The 15258-nt window shown below is 41.8% G+C and overlaps 2 protein-coding genes across 10 annotated transcripts in view; one reads left to right on the top strand and one right to left on the bottom strand.

The window, feature by feature from the left end:
- Window positions 1-180: 180 nt before the first annotated feature.
- rtkn2 (rhotekin 2) lies at window positions 181-10579 on the bottom strand. 3 transcript variants are annotated; one of them, XM_050071839.1, is made up of 13 exons: window positions 10420-10579; window positions 9939-10040; window positions 8745-8947; window positions 8460-8518; window positions 8242-8295; window positions 8042-8159; window positions 7610-7810; window positions 6853-6947; window positions 5508-5614; window positions 5285-5416; window positions 4614-4782; window positions 4256-4363; window positions 181-3881 (listed from the first exon to the last, which is right to left on the bottom strand). In XM_050071839.1, the coding sequence occupies exons 1-13, from the start codon at window positions 10552-10554 to the stop codon at window positions 3166-3168; spliced, it is 2199 nt and encodes a 732-aa protein (XP_049927796.1). In that variant the 5' UTR covers window positions 10555-10579; the 3' UTR covers window positions 181-3165. The 3 variants fall into 3 exon arrangements, with proteins under 3 accessions (XP_049927796.1, XP_049927797.1, XP_049927798.1); XM_050071840.1 differs by having other exon boundaries at window positions 8745-8944; XM_050071841.1 differs by lacking the exon at window positions 9939-10040 and having other exon boundaries at window positions 8745-8944.
- A 2791-nt stretch (window positions 10580-13370) lies between these two features.
- cep170aa (centrosomal protein 170Aa) overlaps window positions 13371-15258 on the top strand; it is a 47876-nt gene continuing 45988 nt past the window's right edge. For all 7 annotated transcript variants that reach the window (XM_050071105.1, XM_050071111.1, XM_050071109.1 and 4 more), the window contains exon 1: window positions 13371-13506. The gene's annotated coding sequence lies outside the window, so the exon portion shown is untranslated. The remainder of the gene's footprint in view (window positions 13507-15258) is intronic.

Here is a 15258-nt window from a genome sequence, read left to right as displayed (position 1 = left end):
ATTTGCTGCAGTAGAGAAATGTGCCAGTGCATGTATCTCTATGGGACGTGTGCTGGGCTGCAATAAAAGCTATGCTTTGACTTTTATTGCCACCCCCTGGTAAACCTTTACCATGAAAAATATTCAGTATTACTTCCAAGCTCAGCAAAAATAAAGCCGCCTCACCAGGGTAGAATGTAGGCCGTTTTATTGCAGATCAGCAATAATAAAAAATACAGTTAGCTTCCCAGACAACAGTGAAAATAGCGAGGAGAGAAATTGCACTTTTTTGAGAAACAAAGATATATTTCTTACATTACACTATGCACAAATTATTCTGCACTAGCACAAGATTAATGTATCTCTACTTACTAGTACATAAAGACAGACCACATAGTCTAAATAATTCACATGCTGAAAGTAACATATGATCAAAAGGAATTACAGAACATCTTAATCAAAAACTATACAAAAAACTACAAGTTATTGCTCTTGTGTGTAATTAATAACCGTAAAGACATAAAAAACACTGTATATTAATATAAATTGGGCTCATTAGTTTGGCTCTGATCAAAACATTCAGTCGTTGTTCAGTCATAAAGCAGCTAGACTACATGTTCATCAAGCTTAAAGGGACCGTTTACTCCAAAATCAAAAACACAATTTTACCTGTAGTGCTGTTTATCAGTCTAGACTGTTTTGGAGTGAGCTGGCGAGTGTTGGAGATATCAGCCGTAGAGATGTCTGCCTTCTCTCCAATATAATGGAATTAGATGACACTCAGCTTGTGGTGCTCAACGTGACAAAAAACAACAGCAATGTGTCTATACAGAAGTCATGACCCAGTTACTCAAGATAATTCACAGACCTTGTTGTGAGCAGCTGCTTGAAGGAACTTGTAACTATATCACAGCGCAGAAGGAAGTGTGCATCTACTCATGGATGAGAGGCTCGTGTTTGTGACAGCGCCAGATGTAAACATTAATGGCGTCCTCCTAAAATGAGATGTAATGTTAGCTAACTCAGTGGTGCTAGCTGAGCTAGCAGTAGATGCACGCTTCCTTCTGAGCAGTGATACAGTTGGTGGGTGTGGTTTGGTAGAAAGAAAATAGTTCATGAAAGTCTTCACTGTTTTACTACGAAGAGGGAAGCATGCATCTACTGCTAGCTCACCTAGCACCATTGAGCTAGCTAAAGTTACAGCTCAGCCAAGGAAGGTGCCAATATGTTTACATCTTGCACTGTCATGGGCACGAGCCTCTCATCCATGAGTAGATGCACGCTTCCTTCTGCACGGTGATACAGTTAGTGGGTGTAGTTTGGTAGAAAGAATTAGTTCCTACATGAAATTGCTCACTGCCCACTGAGCTAGCTGAAGTTACAGCTCAGCCACGGAGGGTGGCAATATGTTTACATCACGAGCACGAGCCTCTCATCCATGAGTAGATGCACGCTCCCTTCTGCAAGGTGATATGGTTGGCCACTGTAGTTCCGTAGAAATAAAGTTCCTGTAAGAAATTTATTGTATTTTTGATTTTGGGGTGAACTGTCCCTTTAATATCTGCAGGAGCAACATGTCCTGCTTTCACCACAGCTACACAGTTAATCTGAAATACTGTATGCTAATGTTAGCTTTCACCATAACTGTCACTAACATCGGTGTGTAATTTAATATCCTTTAGTCTCTCGCACACTAAGCACAACTGAAAATGGCCAAGATGTTACAGGAAGTGCAACAGGATATTGTGATGATTTCAGCCATTATCACACAGTCCAAGGTGTTTCAGCGTCAATAAAAACAGATGCTGTGAAGTTTGATCCGAGAACCTTCCCTTGTTTGTCCATGTATATACAGTTCAACATCAAAGTGACTAATGTGTTGGTAATACACACCAGGCATGGAAAACATTTTGAACTTGCTGCTAATATTGAGCAGCATCCCCTTTTGTACAATCCATTCTTGGTTCTTTCAAGGCTTAAACTAAATCCTCCTGTAATCCGCCTCCCCCCAAATCTACATCTCCCCCTCTTGATTAAACAGAATTTTAGAGGGTGAGATATAAAAAAATGGGATTGTAGCTTTCACCGTAATGCTTCATCTTGCCAGGCAATTTCAGAGAAAGTAGCTGAAGCTAATGTTTTGTACACTGTGTGTAATTACGAAGACCATTCTTCAACACGTGACTGTTAAGTGGTTGAAATATTTAGTGGCTGGCAGTATTGGATATGTTCAAAACACAAACACAAGGGCATTCATTATTTCAGCCACTCAAAAGACTCATTCATTCATTTATGCACATAGCATTTACAGGCTGCAGTGTTAAATTATGTTGGACATAGTGTGTAGCCACTGAAAACCAAGGTCACTCCATTATTAGGACCTCTGGGAAATGGAGAAGTCACATTAGTGCTTGCGATTGCTCCTAAAATCCTGCTCCCTTAAAATCAGCTATAGTGGTCATAAAGTTGTCACAGTAAGTGGAATAAGTCAATAGTTCCAAAAGGAATGACTCGTTCACAGTCGGCCAATGGATCAATTCCAATTTGAGTGCTTTTGCAAAGGCTCTTTCTTCGGCCCATGTTCCAGTGGCAGAGCTGAGAAATAAGCCTTTCCATTTTAGTGGGATTGATGACGGCGGCGCTCGAGCCAACATACAGCTTTCAATTTCATCTACGGGTTAGCTGCACATGAAAGAGTTTATAAATGGACAGTGGAGCTGCAGATGCATCAATACAGTACTGATATTGTGATATGAGGTGTCAGCTGGGATTTGGGTCGTCATGATGGACACTGTGAGGATCTTTGTTTAAGTGAGCAGGTCACCCACCCGTCCTTTAGGTTAAAGAAATAGGTCAACAGTTTGGGAAATATGATGAGAGGATCGATACCACTCTCTTATCTATCAGCTCATTAAGTTGGAGTTGGAGATAGCTAGCTTAGCTTAGCATAAGGACACAGAGGGAGGTGGCTGGGCCGACTAGCAGCTAACGATGTTAATGGGAAAACCAGTGGGTCCACATTTACAGTCATGCTCTAAATATCATTATTGCTACTGAGCTGCAGTCAAGTATACTGTGATATCTGATTTTATAAATGTCACTGAGCTCAGCTGAAACGTTCTGTTATTTGTATTAGTGGCACAGTAAGTTTAGTTGGTTAAATTCAGCTAATGTTGCAGGTGGAGGTCACAAGGCTTTAAGGTTCATCCTCTCTCTGAAAGACTTCCTCAGTTTGCTCCTCGGTGCGGGAACAGGACCAGGACCAGGACCGTGACTCGCTCTGAGGAAGCCGTGTTCACCTGCGGCTTCAGCGTGCTGGGAGTGGTGGTTGTGGTGCTCCAGCTGCTGGAGAGGAGGCTGAGGCTGGCTGTGTGGTTGTATGTCGAGGACGCCCAGTGGAGCGTTTTTCCGGCTGATGGCTCCAGCTCCTCCTGCGTTGCTCCGCTGGAGCTGCTGGATGATGGCAGAGAATTTGGCGTCCAGAGATGGTCTGCCAGTTTTGGACCTTGCAGCTGGGCGTGAAGTGCAAGTGCCGGAGTTCTCCTTCTCCTGGTATGAAGGAAGAGGAGGAGGAAGAGAGGCAGGGAGTGGAGGTCTGGCAGGGCGGCTGGGAGGAGCGTAAGGCTCTCTGTCGGAGGGAGGGGGCGGGGCACGACGCTTCTTGCTCCCGATGGACGTAGAGCTGGTGTTGGGGTTGGGGCTTGAGTAAGGGGTGGAGGTTTTGCTCTGGGACAGAACACCCTTCTGCACTACTACCATTGAATGGGACCCGTCAAACAGAGTGGACCAATTAGGCACTTCCTTCTCCTCCTCATGACCTATAAGATAGCGGCCGTCTGTCTCCTCTATCTTGTTGTGGATCATGTCTGTGATGCTCTCAAACTTGCCGGGTGAATTTATACCTGCACATCAAACACAATGAACATTGAAATAAAAGTCAAACAGATTAGGCGAATGTTATATTGGTGTTGTTTTTGTGCCACATTTGATTAAAACGCAGAGGAAATATAACAACATGTCACAAGGAACACATAAGCCCACGTTCCAATATTCTAATTTGCATGTAAACGGGTTTTATTTACATGCATCACCACTGAAATTAAAACTATTATGCGTGGTTAATAGAATACATTTATTCCACAGAGGTGCCTCGTTTGTTTTGAGCACTTACATCATATCGTCTATAAATAGATTCGTACAAATCCTGTAAAACAGTCAGCGAATTACCACCCGCGACTAACTCACTTCACCCACTCGCTCCAATTACTCTACTCACTGAGGTCATTGTAAACAGAGTCAGCCTGCTTGGTGAGGAAGAGTGATGGTTTCCGTGGTGACACGACCTCAATCTTCATTAGCTGGTTGCAGCAGTGCAGCCACTGGCCTGGTTGTAAACAAGGAGAGGCATGAGAGAGAGACAAAGATAAAGATTATACTATCTGTTCTCGCTAAGAGGAGTTTCGCGAAATATATGTGCAGCTACTTGTCTCGCCCATACACACTGACGCACACACACTCCACCTTCTCTTCATACTCTCAAACACACACATGACCTTTTTAAGAGACATACCTACCCTGTACACACATGTATGCACAGACACACCTTGCTGCTGTATAGGCGGAAACACACTCACTCTGATCATAGAGGTGCTGATGGAGGGCGTCCAGCCAGTCCTCCAGCTCCTCCCTGGTTTCCGTGGTGAAGACAATGGTCTCAGACCCGTCTGGTGAAGGGTTGCTGATGGACAGACTCCTGGATTTCTGGCCTGCTGAGTCCTTCTCCATCACACGGATCCGGGTGTCCTGCAGAAACAACGCAGATAGCTTATCACGAGCTGAAAATGAGTTCCACGGTATACAAATCAGAGTGCTATTCCAGATATTGCTCTAAAAAGGACATCGCTGATATTGCAGGAAAAGAAATTAATTCAGCAGCAAAATGCCAAAGATGCAGGATCTCAGTGAGTAATGTGGCATTTTGTATTTGTGGTTATTCTGCAACTGTTAGAGAAAACTCTGAACTGAGAGGTCAATCAATAATAATGAACACGATGTTTATATTCCATTCAAAACTCTAATAGCCAGACAGCGCAATTAAAAAGAGATAATAATGTAGTGATGGTAGTAACACCGATAAGGGTGACAACAATAGCTACATTTCTGCCTGTACATTAATTTATCTTAGAAATAGATTTCCTCCAGCACTACAGCACTGTAGTAGAGTGCAAATCATTTTTAATCAATAAGCTTAATAGAACAACTGAGCATTAAAATGCAAATGAGAGTGTCTGGGATTCTGTCTTACCTTGTTGATGGGTACGTTGAGGGTGGGCTGCACTTTAGCATCAATTTCCTCCAGGGTGAAGTAACAGGACAAAAGTCCAGCGCTCAGCACACAGTACAGACTGCAGCAGCGATAGATCCCCTCCACACTTTGCTGAAATTCATCCAGAGAACATAAAACAAAGGAAGTGACGTATTCATTCAGGAGCCAGCTATGGAGCTAATGCTAACAGCAGTCGACGCACCTTCTGGCTCAGGTAGCCGCTCATCATGCTCTGTGTCATGCAGGTAGGCTGGGCCACCAAGCGGCAGCAGAGGTTGCCATACAGGGGGAGCCAAGATGACCACTCAGCTGTGGGGATGAGGAGCAGAGATCTTTATTTGAATGAACTACTATATGCCTTTAATAAAGATACTGTCTCGAGGTCAACTAAGAGTATCCAGCCAACTGCCCATATCCAAAACTGCTGAATGTTATAAATACTTGGGACTCTGGCTGAATACCAAACTCACTTTTAAGACTCACATGAAACACCTATGAAGCAAACTGAAGGTCAAAACTGGATTTTTGTACTGAATGAATCATGCTTCTCCTCTGCAACTCAAAAGACCATTGTGCAATCTACAATTACGTCTGTGCTGGGTGATAATGTAAATACGCATGCTTCTCCCTCCACCCTAAAGCCTCAGTGTATCACAGTGTGCTGTGCTTCATCACCGGTGATACATTTCTCACTCACCGTTGCATCTTACATGAAAAGTTGGGATGGTCCTCCCTAACAAACAGAAGGGAGCAGCATTGTATGTTGTTTATTTATAAGGCTCTAATGCATAAACTGCCTGGTTACCTCTGCTCTCTGGTAGCATTTAAATACAGTATGACAACGTCAGGTAACATTAGCCATACCTTTAGTTCACACTGAACTTGGAAAACCAATTTTAATACTATGCTGTGTATAAGTGGGCTAAACTCAAAACAATGTTGGAGTTACACTATCTTATTCCACTTGAACATTTTAAAAGGTTGTCACACTTGTATAGTGTCATGTGCATCTGTTTAAATTGTATATCATTTTTTTGTACAGAGGTCTCATTGAAAAACGATTGTGATCTCTTTTTAAATGAAGTACTCATTAAAACATCACTCCAGTCTTGTTTGAAAAGTTAAAATCACATGACTAAACTACTTTTCTCAGTTATACAGGTGCCGTGCTGGACATCAAACACACATGAGGGATGATTCCTGTCACGTAGCATCCTGTCATGTAAGTATTTAACAATACCTTATCATAATATGCACTGTTGATCTGAACGCTAATGTACCATAGTGCAACCTCACAACCTAAAATTAGAGCTGGATAACCAAAACATGCCTGAGCACTAACTTCCTTATCATTTAATCACTCACGCAAAGGAAGGCAGGTAATCCAAGGTGAACTTTAATCACAGGTTATTTTGTGTAATTTTTGCTTTCAATTTTAACTGTGTAAAAATATTGTATTATTACCACAGTGCTGATCAAAATCAGGGAGTAAAAAGCATACTTCCTTCACATCCCACATATTAAATTTCTGTGCCTTTGCTTCTTACCGTCTTGGAGGACAATGAGAGAGTGAGACTGAAAGCTGCCGTCTGCCTCGGGCAGGCTCAGTGTAGTGTAGGCCAGCAGGCTGTACTTGGCTCCGCTGTTACAGGTAGAAGCACAAACAAACACACACACACAGGGTTTAGCGTTCTTTCAAGTACACCACATTGCCTTGTTTTCATTCCCTCTCAGGCTCAATCATAAAAGATGCTTGCTCATCTCTAACCCTGACAATAAATAACAATAAAGATGCATCATTATACAAAGACTCTAACCCTTTAACCCCAACACATGTGCGTCCCCTGCAGTATTTTGTTTCGTGTAAATTATCTCCTTGTTCAAACGCCTAATGAGCCCAATGTTTCTCCTCCCACTGAACAGGTGGTATGTATCACTTACAGATGTTCAGTTTGAGAGATTCACTTTATGCTCTGAATGCTGTTACGCACGCTTTTCCTCTTGGATACAAATAAAATACAGACGGGAACATTTAAAGCATGCTTTTTTTCACCCAATATAATAGTTAACTGGCACAGAATAATCCACAGGCTAAACGTATTAGTATTCATAACCCCAAATATTGGCTTAACCCTTATTTCAATACTCCATCAGTGTGATTTGTCAACAGAGCAGCTGTGTTCGCCTGCAGCTACACCTTTTGTTCCAGTAACAAGCCATAATCCAGTTTGTTGAAATCTGCAAAAGTCTTACACAGAGAGCCAAGAGTCTGTAAAGGGTTTTATTGGATAGCACAGTACGTACACGGGTATGGGGTTGTACTGCAGGAAGGTGTCAGGGTCTGGACTGTCCAGCAGAGGGCACAGCTTCTTCCCAGCGGTCTTTCCAAAGGAGCTGCGGAGCTTCTTTGCCAACTTCTTTGGCGTGTTTACCAAGGTGAGCTCTTCCTCCACGGCACAGCTCCACAGCTCCACCTTCAGCTCAAAGTAAGGATCTGCGTCTTTACTATGAGAGGACAGAGACATTTCAATTAGAGCATGAACATTAATATTGTGACCAGTAATCATATTAGTAGATGTGTCAGTATTAGTGACAAAAAACCCGCACATTATTCTAATATTCATATTACTAAATACAGAACAAACTTCCAGCAACATCTTCATCATATAACTCCACATTTTTCCACCACCGTACAGCAGCGCCACCGCATATTAGACATGTAGAATAAATACTTACAAGATGGTGACTCCCTCAAAGCAGATGTCAGTGACTGATCTGTCCACCACCACCATCTCTGTGTCAAACACCTCGGAGCCAATCTGCATCAGACAGAACACCGCAACTCGACGGGAGCCTTATAAACACAAGTGTATGTTAGTACAGCAAGTATCCCCAAAATAACATGAGGTAAAGCTAAATGGGAGAAACAAACTTACTCCCTCTGTTGTTAAAGTAGGCTGAATCCCTCCACATCAAAGGAAAGCGCAGCCCTAAATCAGAGGAAACACCCTTTAGAGTTAAGTTGGATCCAAAATGCTCTATATCCACCAAAAAGCTACCTTAAAAAATACAAAAATATGACTTGGTGTCAGTGTTATTCTGCACTGTGACTCTGTAGGCCTGAATTATTTTGGACAAAGGGGAGCAGTCTTACCAGACACTGCAATTGTCCCATTACAGGATACACGCTCATCTGAAACTGGATCTGAAAGTCTGAAATCAAATTTTGAGTTTACCATTACAATTGATCACAAACTGCGTATCAATACATTCAATTCATAGCCAAAAAACAGCACGTCAAGAATAAAACCCTCTTTCTAAAACCCACACTGCATAGTTTGATAATGTGTGCTGAAACTGAACGCCAAGGACTGCAGCTGTGCAGCTCTAACATGACAACGTCCACACCCAAGATCACAGAAAGCATCCAGTTCCTTACTTCATAACTGCTCCCATCGCGTCCTGCTCCTCTTTCTTCTTCTGCAGCTGTGAGAGATAAGCCTTGATCCTGGCGTTACAGGTCTGCAGGTTCTTGGAGGCGTTGAGAACCTGCTCTCTCTTACTGCAGGCGAGCAGCAGCTTGTAGGCACCCTCGCGCATTCGCATCTCAAAGTCGAGCTTTTCCTGTATGTTCGTGTTCTTCTTGGACAAAACATGCAAAGACGAAAGTTGAATGAATCCATTAAAAACAGACCAGCAGCTTGTGAGTTATGTTTTGAATTGTGTTAGTAGTCCATGAAACAATATGCTATGATGAGACTTGCTCACTTTGCTGAAGTGGAATGAGAGTTAAGTTGCCCTTAAATGTTGATTTTGGCAGGAAAAAATCCCCTCCAATGTTAAATGTGTTACATCACTCACAGTAATGCACATAAACTCCATATACACAACCAAGAACACTTATAAGACGAGCTGTAATCTCTTCCAGGCTCAGTGCACTTAACCTTGTGTGCCTCTGGATCTGAGATTTTTTGGCAAAGTAGAAAGAGTATTTTGCAGCACAAAGCACAAAGGCACCGTCTTCCTGGCACAAATTGAGCTAAAGCTTTCAGGGTCTGTTGTGAATGAAAGACAACTAAATATTACAAGACCTAAAGCGAAAGTGATCCTCTAGTGCCACTGCTGGCAACAACACCAGAAGGTACCATGACAATTAATTTGACAATGACACACTAATGTTTTAACTAATGTTTAACATCATCACTCAAGAGCAACTTTTTGTGGTGGAGTATGAGGTGAAATAAGGTGTGCAGAGGGAGAAAGAGGATTGGTTAGGGCGAGCAGTTGGTTTCATGATGACCACTATACTGTAGATAGAAGGACACAACCGTGAGAGCATGGTTTAATGTGGTGGTGGTGATGATGAAGTATGGAAATAAATAGATGGCACACTAAAAAGAACGAGTAAACAGTGGCCGATGTTCTAGCTACAATATATGTAATGCTACCCTAAATGGAGTATGATGATGTCTGACAGCATCTTACACTAAATTCTTTTTTTTGTTTTTTCAATTTAGTATGTTACCATGGTGTTGGTGGGTTAGAAATGGTCAAGTAAAGTTTAGATGTGCATGTACATTTGTTTTATGCATACAGACATCATCATTCTCCTTATTACAATCTAAATATGCACCTGTAGCTTCTTAGAAATCTGTCGTATGTACAACAAATTCATGTCCTCTACTATCTGCAGAGTGTCATTCAGGAGACTGGGGCATCGTTTCATGCTTTTGTTCTGAAATGACATTAGTTTGAGCGATGTTAGAGACACGGAGAGAGCATTATGTCTGCACACACTCAACAATGCAGAGAGGACAAAGCTCTGGTTTCGGTTAACTGTTAAAAGATGGCATGTCCCATGGTGGATAACTGGTCCTTCAAGCTAGCTTTGTCCCGGGGGCACTGACAGGTAGTGTGTGAAACAGACGTTAGAAAATGTAAGTTATTGTTAACATGCTAATTAAACACAGCCTACTGAGTTATTATTGAGTTATAGTTGTTGTGTGTATACGTTGGTGACACTTTGGACTCCCTCCGACGTCAACTGAAATGTCATTGTGATTCATTGTTAACGGCTAACAAACAAAATAACCCTGTAACGTTACCCATCGTACCTCTGTTTGTAGGAATAATGCGCTTTGTCGTATTTTCTTCCGTTTAATCTCCATCGCCACGGCAGAACCGGCCGATAACAACGACCGGGAGCTCCCGTTTCTCCTGGAAGTTTGAACATCCCGCTGGTCCTCCATGTTGTCTGTCCATTCGCTAGCGACAGCACGCGCAGCACATTCCTGCTCCAACTGCCAACGCCCCTCTAACGGACAGGGTGGTTCGATTTGTGACACGGCGTCTGCCGCCATGACGATTTTTATCGAATAAATATACAAGTAAGTCCTTTCAAAATATAGATAAATCATTAATAGAAACTAATAAACACTTTAAGACGGTTACAAATATAATACAAGTGAAAAATTATCTTACACGTTACCCATGATGCTCAAAATATTAAATCTTATCTAAACTTAATTTAACGTGATGACGCAACCAATGCCGGATTAAAAGCCACCGTGGTTAAGTAGCGTACAATAGCTAATATCAAAAAAATGTTTTAAAACTGCACATGCCACGTAAACAGTTTGAAAATAAATACTAAACAAACGCCCCGCCTTCTCAACCGGTATTTTCCGGGATTCAAAACGAGTGCGCTTACGTCAACAGCAAGGCAGCGTCATTACGTCATCGTGCCAGACAAAAACAGGCGTACACCGTTTTTGATTTTGAATTTTTTTTTTTTTTTTTTTTGGTAAATATAAACGTTTACAATTACTATGTCTTTTTTTTTTAAAATAAATTTAATTGGTTAAAATCGCTGTCATCATATGAAACGTGGCTTATTTTGGCATCTGTTACTAGATGTAAACAAAACATTTCAGTGACTCCCAAATGCACCATTAGGAGTAGGTTTTGATTTAAAAAAAAATATTACAACAGTAAATAGTAATTGAGTTGTTTAAAATATCTAAACTGGATTATAATAGAAAAGTGATGCACGTTTGATCCCGTCTGATAAAGCAAAGTGAGACGACTGAAGGTGATGCTGTTGTTTTTTTAATGCACATCCTCATTTAGCTCGTCTCTGTAGCTTTTTGGTTCCAGGGAATCCTAGTACACTTGAGCTGGATCAAATATTTCCAGCTGCGCAGCCCAGCTGATGTTACGGTCACAAAAGACCCCGAAACGTGACCAGGGAGTCCAGGAAACCCGCCCACCCGGTTCTGGCTGACATGGGCTTCTGGTCGCGTTGGAAGCATCCATTGTTGGAAGTGTAGACGCAGGCGCTGCTGAGGATGAACTGAGTCAAGTTAACCCAGACACAACAGCTAACACTGCGGAAATGATGGTATCTGCTTTCAGAATTAAAGGGCGGAGTTTTGGAAATTAAATTGAGATGTGTATCTAATCCTCTGATCCGGTCTGCGTAGAATGATGTCAGCTACTTTGCCATCTGTGGGGCATTTTGTTTACCATAAGCTGTATATGTCTCTAGGTTGCATTCAACCTGTGTATGTTATTGTAACAGGGATTTATTAAAGTCTAATCTACATGATCATGTCAGTTGAAAGCACACAAATACACACTGTTACATGAATACAATCAGCTTGACCTTTCTGTTTTCCTGAGTCACACTTACCACAGATTTCCCCAGCCTGTAATAATTACTGTGACTAACACAATTTGGATGACAACAATGCACTTACCAAAAGCTACATTCACAAAATATTTTCTCTTGAGCCACAAGGTTCAGGGGAACATTAACCAGTTTGTGAATTTTGTGTTTTTGGAAAAAGGGCCTATCATGTGTCTTAATATGCCTGATATTCATCTGTAGCCTATTTAAACCATCTTAAAAATCTGCACACAGTTGTAAAAGCTATGTAAACAGTTTGTTTGTATGACAAGTGCTCATGGTGCATAAATGTGGTCCACATAACAAAGCATAACATGTTTTCTATCTAGCTATGAATTAAGACACACGCCTTAATTATGATGAAATTTAGAACAGAAGTGTTGCTTTACATGTTAAAACATTCTTATTATTTTTTATCTCAATTATATTTATTTTATTAATTCATTTAATGTTTATTTGTATGGGGACAAGTATGATGCATACATAAATGCCACACACCACAGCATTTATAGCCTAAGCTAATTTGCAATGCTCGTCCCTAGCTGGGCCTTAACATATATAAAAGACTCAGCAACAAGAACACAAGACAGCACAAAGTACAAACAACAATGAAAATACAGACAGAACAATACAAGACACAAATTGCAGTACATAATAAGCACCATAGAATAGGAGGCACTAAATTAGTCATGACTGCACAACTGATTCCTCTTAAAAAAAAACAATTTCAGTTTGAGTTTAAAGTGTTCGAAATCAGGATCCAATTTGAGTTCTGTAGGTAAAGAGTTCCACATGTTAATTCCACAGTCAGAAAAAGCTGTTGTCCAAATGAAGGTTTACTCAGAGGAACCTTACATTTCCCATTGGCTGCTCCACGTGTTACTGAGCCACAAGGTCACTGAGCACCTGGGGAGCCTGATCATGTAGGCATTTATGGATGAGTTTGAAATTGGCAAAATTAATGAAATTATTGTACTTGATTGTATATTTTATGTGTATTTAACAAATATGTATGTATGTATGTAATATATATAAACTACTCTATATATATAGGCAGGTGTAAGAAACATTAAAAATGATAATAATAAATAAGTAATAATTTTGATATAAAATGAAAATCTCTTCCCAGTTTTTTTATGTGCTAATCTCTCCCCACAGATTTAGGGGAGTTGAACTACATTTTTCCTAAATCTGCAGTCACGTGATTTATTGTGCATATGGTTGCCTAGATACAGTCCGTCACGCCAAGGCTTATGGGGACACATCACTCCCAAATCTCTGCAGCGTGCTCGCTCTGATTTTATTCTGAAAGCGGTAACCGGAAGTTCTCGTCTACACTTCCGGCGCTTTGACGCTCCTCTCAGGATGTTGGTCCGCTCGCCGCTATTTCGCAGGGAGAAGCGTTATTGCTGAGCAACGGAGGGAGAGAAGGCCGAGTGACTGCAGGGCTGGGCTCCACACACACACACATACACACACCTTCAGCAGAGACACACACCAGAAAGGAAAAAGGGTAAGTGAGGAGCACACTTTTATTTAGCCGGCTAACAGTAGGTTTTAAGCTAGCTGCTCGGCCGTTACAAGTTTGCGGCGGAGGAAAAAACGCAAAGAGTCGGTTTTGTGCTTTTGTGCTGCCCGTCTGTTGATGTCAGTGTGGCTTTACAGTGTTGATACAAAATTCTCCGGAGATTTTGGAGCTTCTCACATTAAAACCAGGCAGCATTGATTCAAAATGACTGTGTGAAAGTGTAATAAACAAGCCAGGGGGGATACCCTGCTAACAAACTGGTGTGACTCCCTGTTGGCTAACTGGATGGCTACTGTTGTGTCGGCAGCAGCAGCAGCAGCAGCATGACCAGCCTGCCCTGCTCCGCCTTTGTAAAGCCACACAGCCTCGACACTTTGCTGCCTCTGTGAAAACACCGGCCACGTTTGCCCTCTGTGCTGCCATCATTTGTTATTGAGCTGCTTTTCTATCAGTTGCATCCTTCTGTAACCGCACGGATGCTATCCAGACAGGATGCTCATCAATGAAGGTTACAGTGATCGCTTTGTTTATCTCATTGGAAACACAATCACCTCCGGGTCTCCTTTGAATCTATTTATATTATCTAAAGGTTAGGTTATATAAGGAGTTATTTTAATATGCAGTGTGGCTGCAAAGTGTTTCCCAAAGCCGGACCCTCCTCCTCCTCCTCCTCCTCTTCTCCTCCTGTGTGGAGGCTTTGTTTTCGTGGGGCAGATGTAGCTGGCCTACATGCATCCGCTCTCTTTGTGTGGACTTTGATTTTTGCTGTCATCATCACATGAGATGTGAAACTTGGGGAAATAGGAAAGGATGTGCTGTAAGTGCATTACAGTGTCTTCAATACTGAGATGACAAGGATCTTACAGATGCCTTATTTGTTTGCCTCTTACAGATATAAGATAGTGTTATTATTGTCTAATTATCAGGTAGCAGACTATTAAATGAGTGATGAATGTAGTTCAAATGCTAGAAACAGATGCATTTGAAACAGAGGCTTCTATTCATGGCTGCAGCAACTCGATTGTATTTATTTATTGACCATTTCCCCCATCTAATGGCATCAAAGGCACCAGATGAGACTGCATGCACTCCAGGTTTGGGTTTCTAACCTAGTCCCACTGTTCGCATACTGGACCGATGTGTTCTTGGAGAGCTATAGGCTGCACATCAGTCTGACTCTTGTTAGTCTCCTCCTCCTCCCTCAGCTGTAAGAATTCAAAATTTTTGGGTCTGTGCCATAGAATTTGCAGATAATACCATGCAGTCCGGCTTAGCTCCTCTCCTCTCCTCTCCTCTCCTTTCTCCCTTTCACTCTGCCTTTTTCCTTTTTCCGCCTCCTTCCTGTCTTCTCCGCAAATGTGGTCGCTGGCAGGCCGGTTGGCTCTACAGGCGGTTGCATTTTTAAAAACTGTGTCAGTGTCACAGGATGGTTGCTGCACTCTCAGAGAGGAAGCAGCAGTGTCCGAGCTAGACTGCAGCCCAGCCTGCCTCCATACGTGTCCATTTACACAGTTACAGTGCAGATGATAACGCAGAGTGAATGAATAGAAATATTTGTTGAAGTTTACTCATGGTGTTCTGGTTTCCTTTGGACAAAGTTCCTTAAAAGATGTTCTGGTTCAGTATAACTCTTAGTTTGATCAAGTGGCCTATATGTGTGTGTATACTAAGAGTTTCCTTCAATAATATGGACCTGTTTTCTATTCAAGCCTATAGTTAGCACTGGGGACTTTGTTG

Source organism: Epinephelus moara, chromosome 19 (genome assembly GCF_006386435.1).
Source record: "Epinephelus moara isolate mb chromosome 19, YSFRI_EMoa_1.0, whole genome shotgun sequence".
Classification (NCBI taxonomy): Eukaryota; Metazoa; Chordata; class Actinopteri; order Perciformes; family Serranidae; genus Epinephelus; species Epinephelus moara.
Note: the sequence above shows the minus strand (reverse complement) of the source record. Positions and strands in the feature narration are given on the sequence as shown.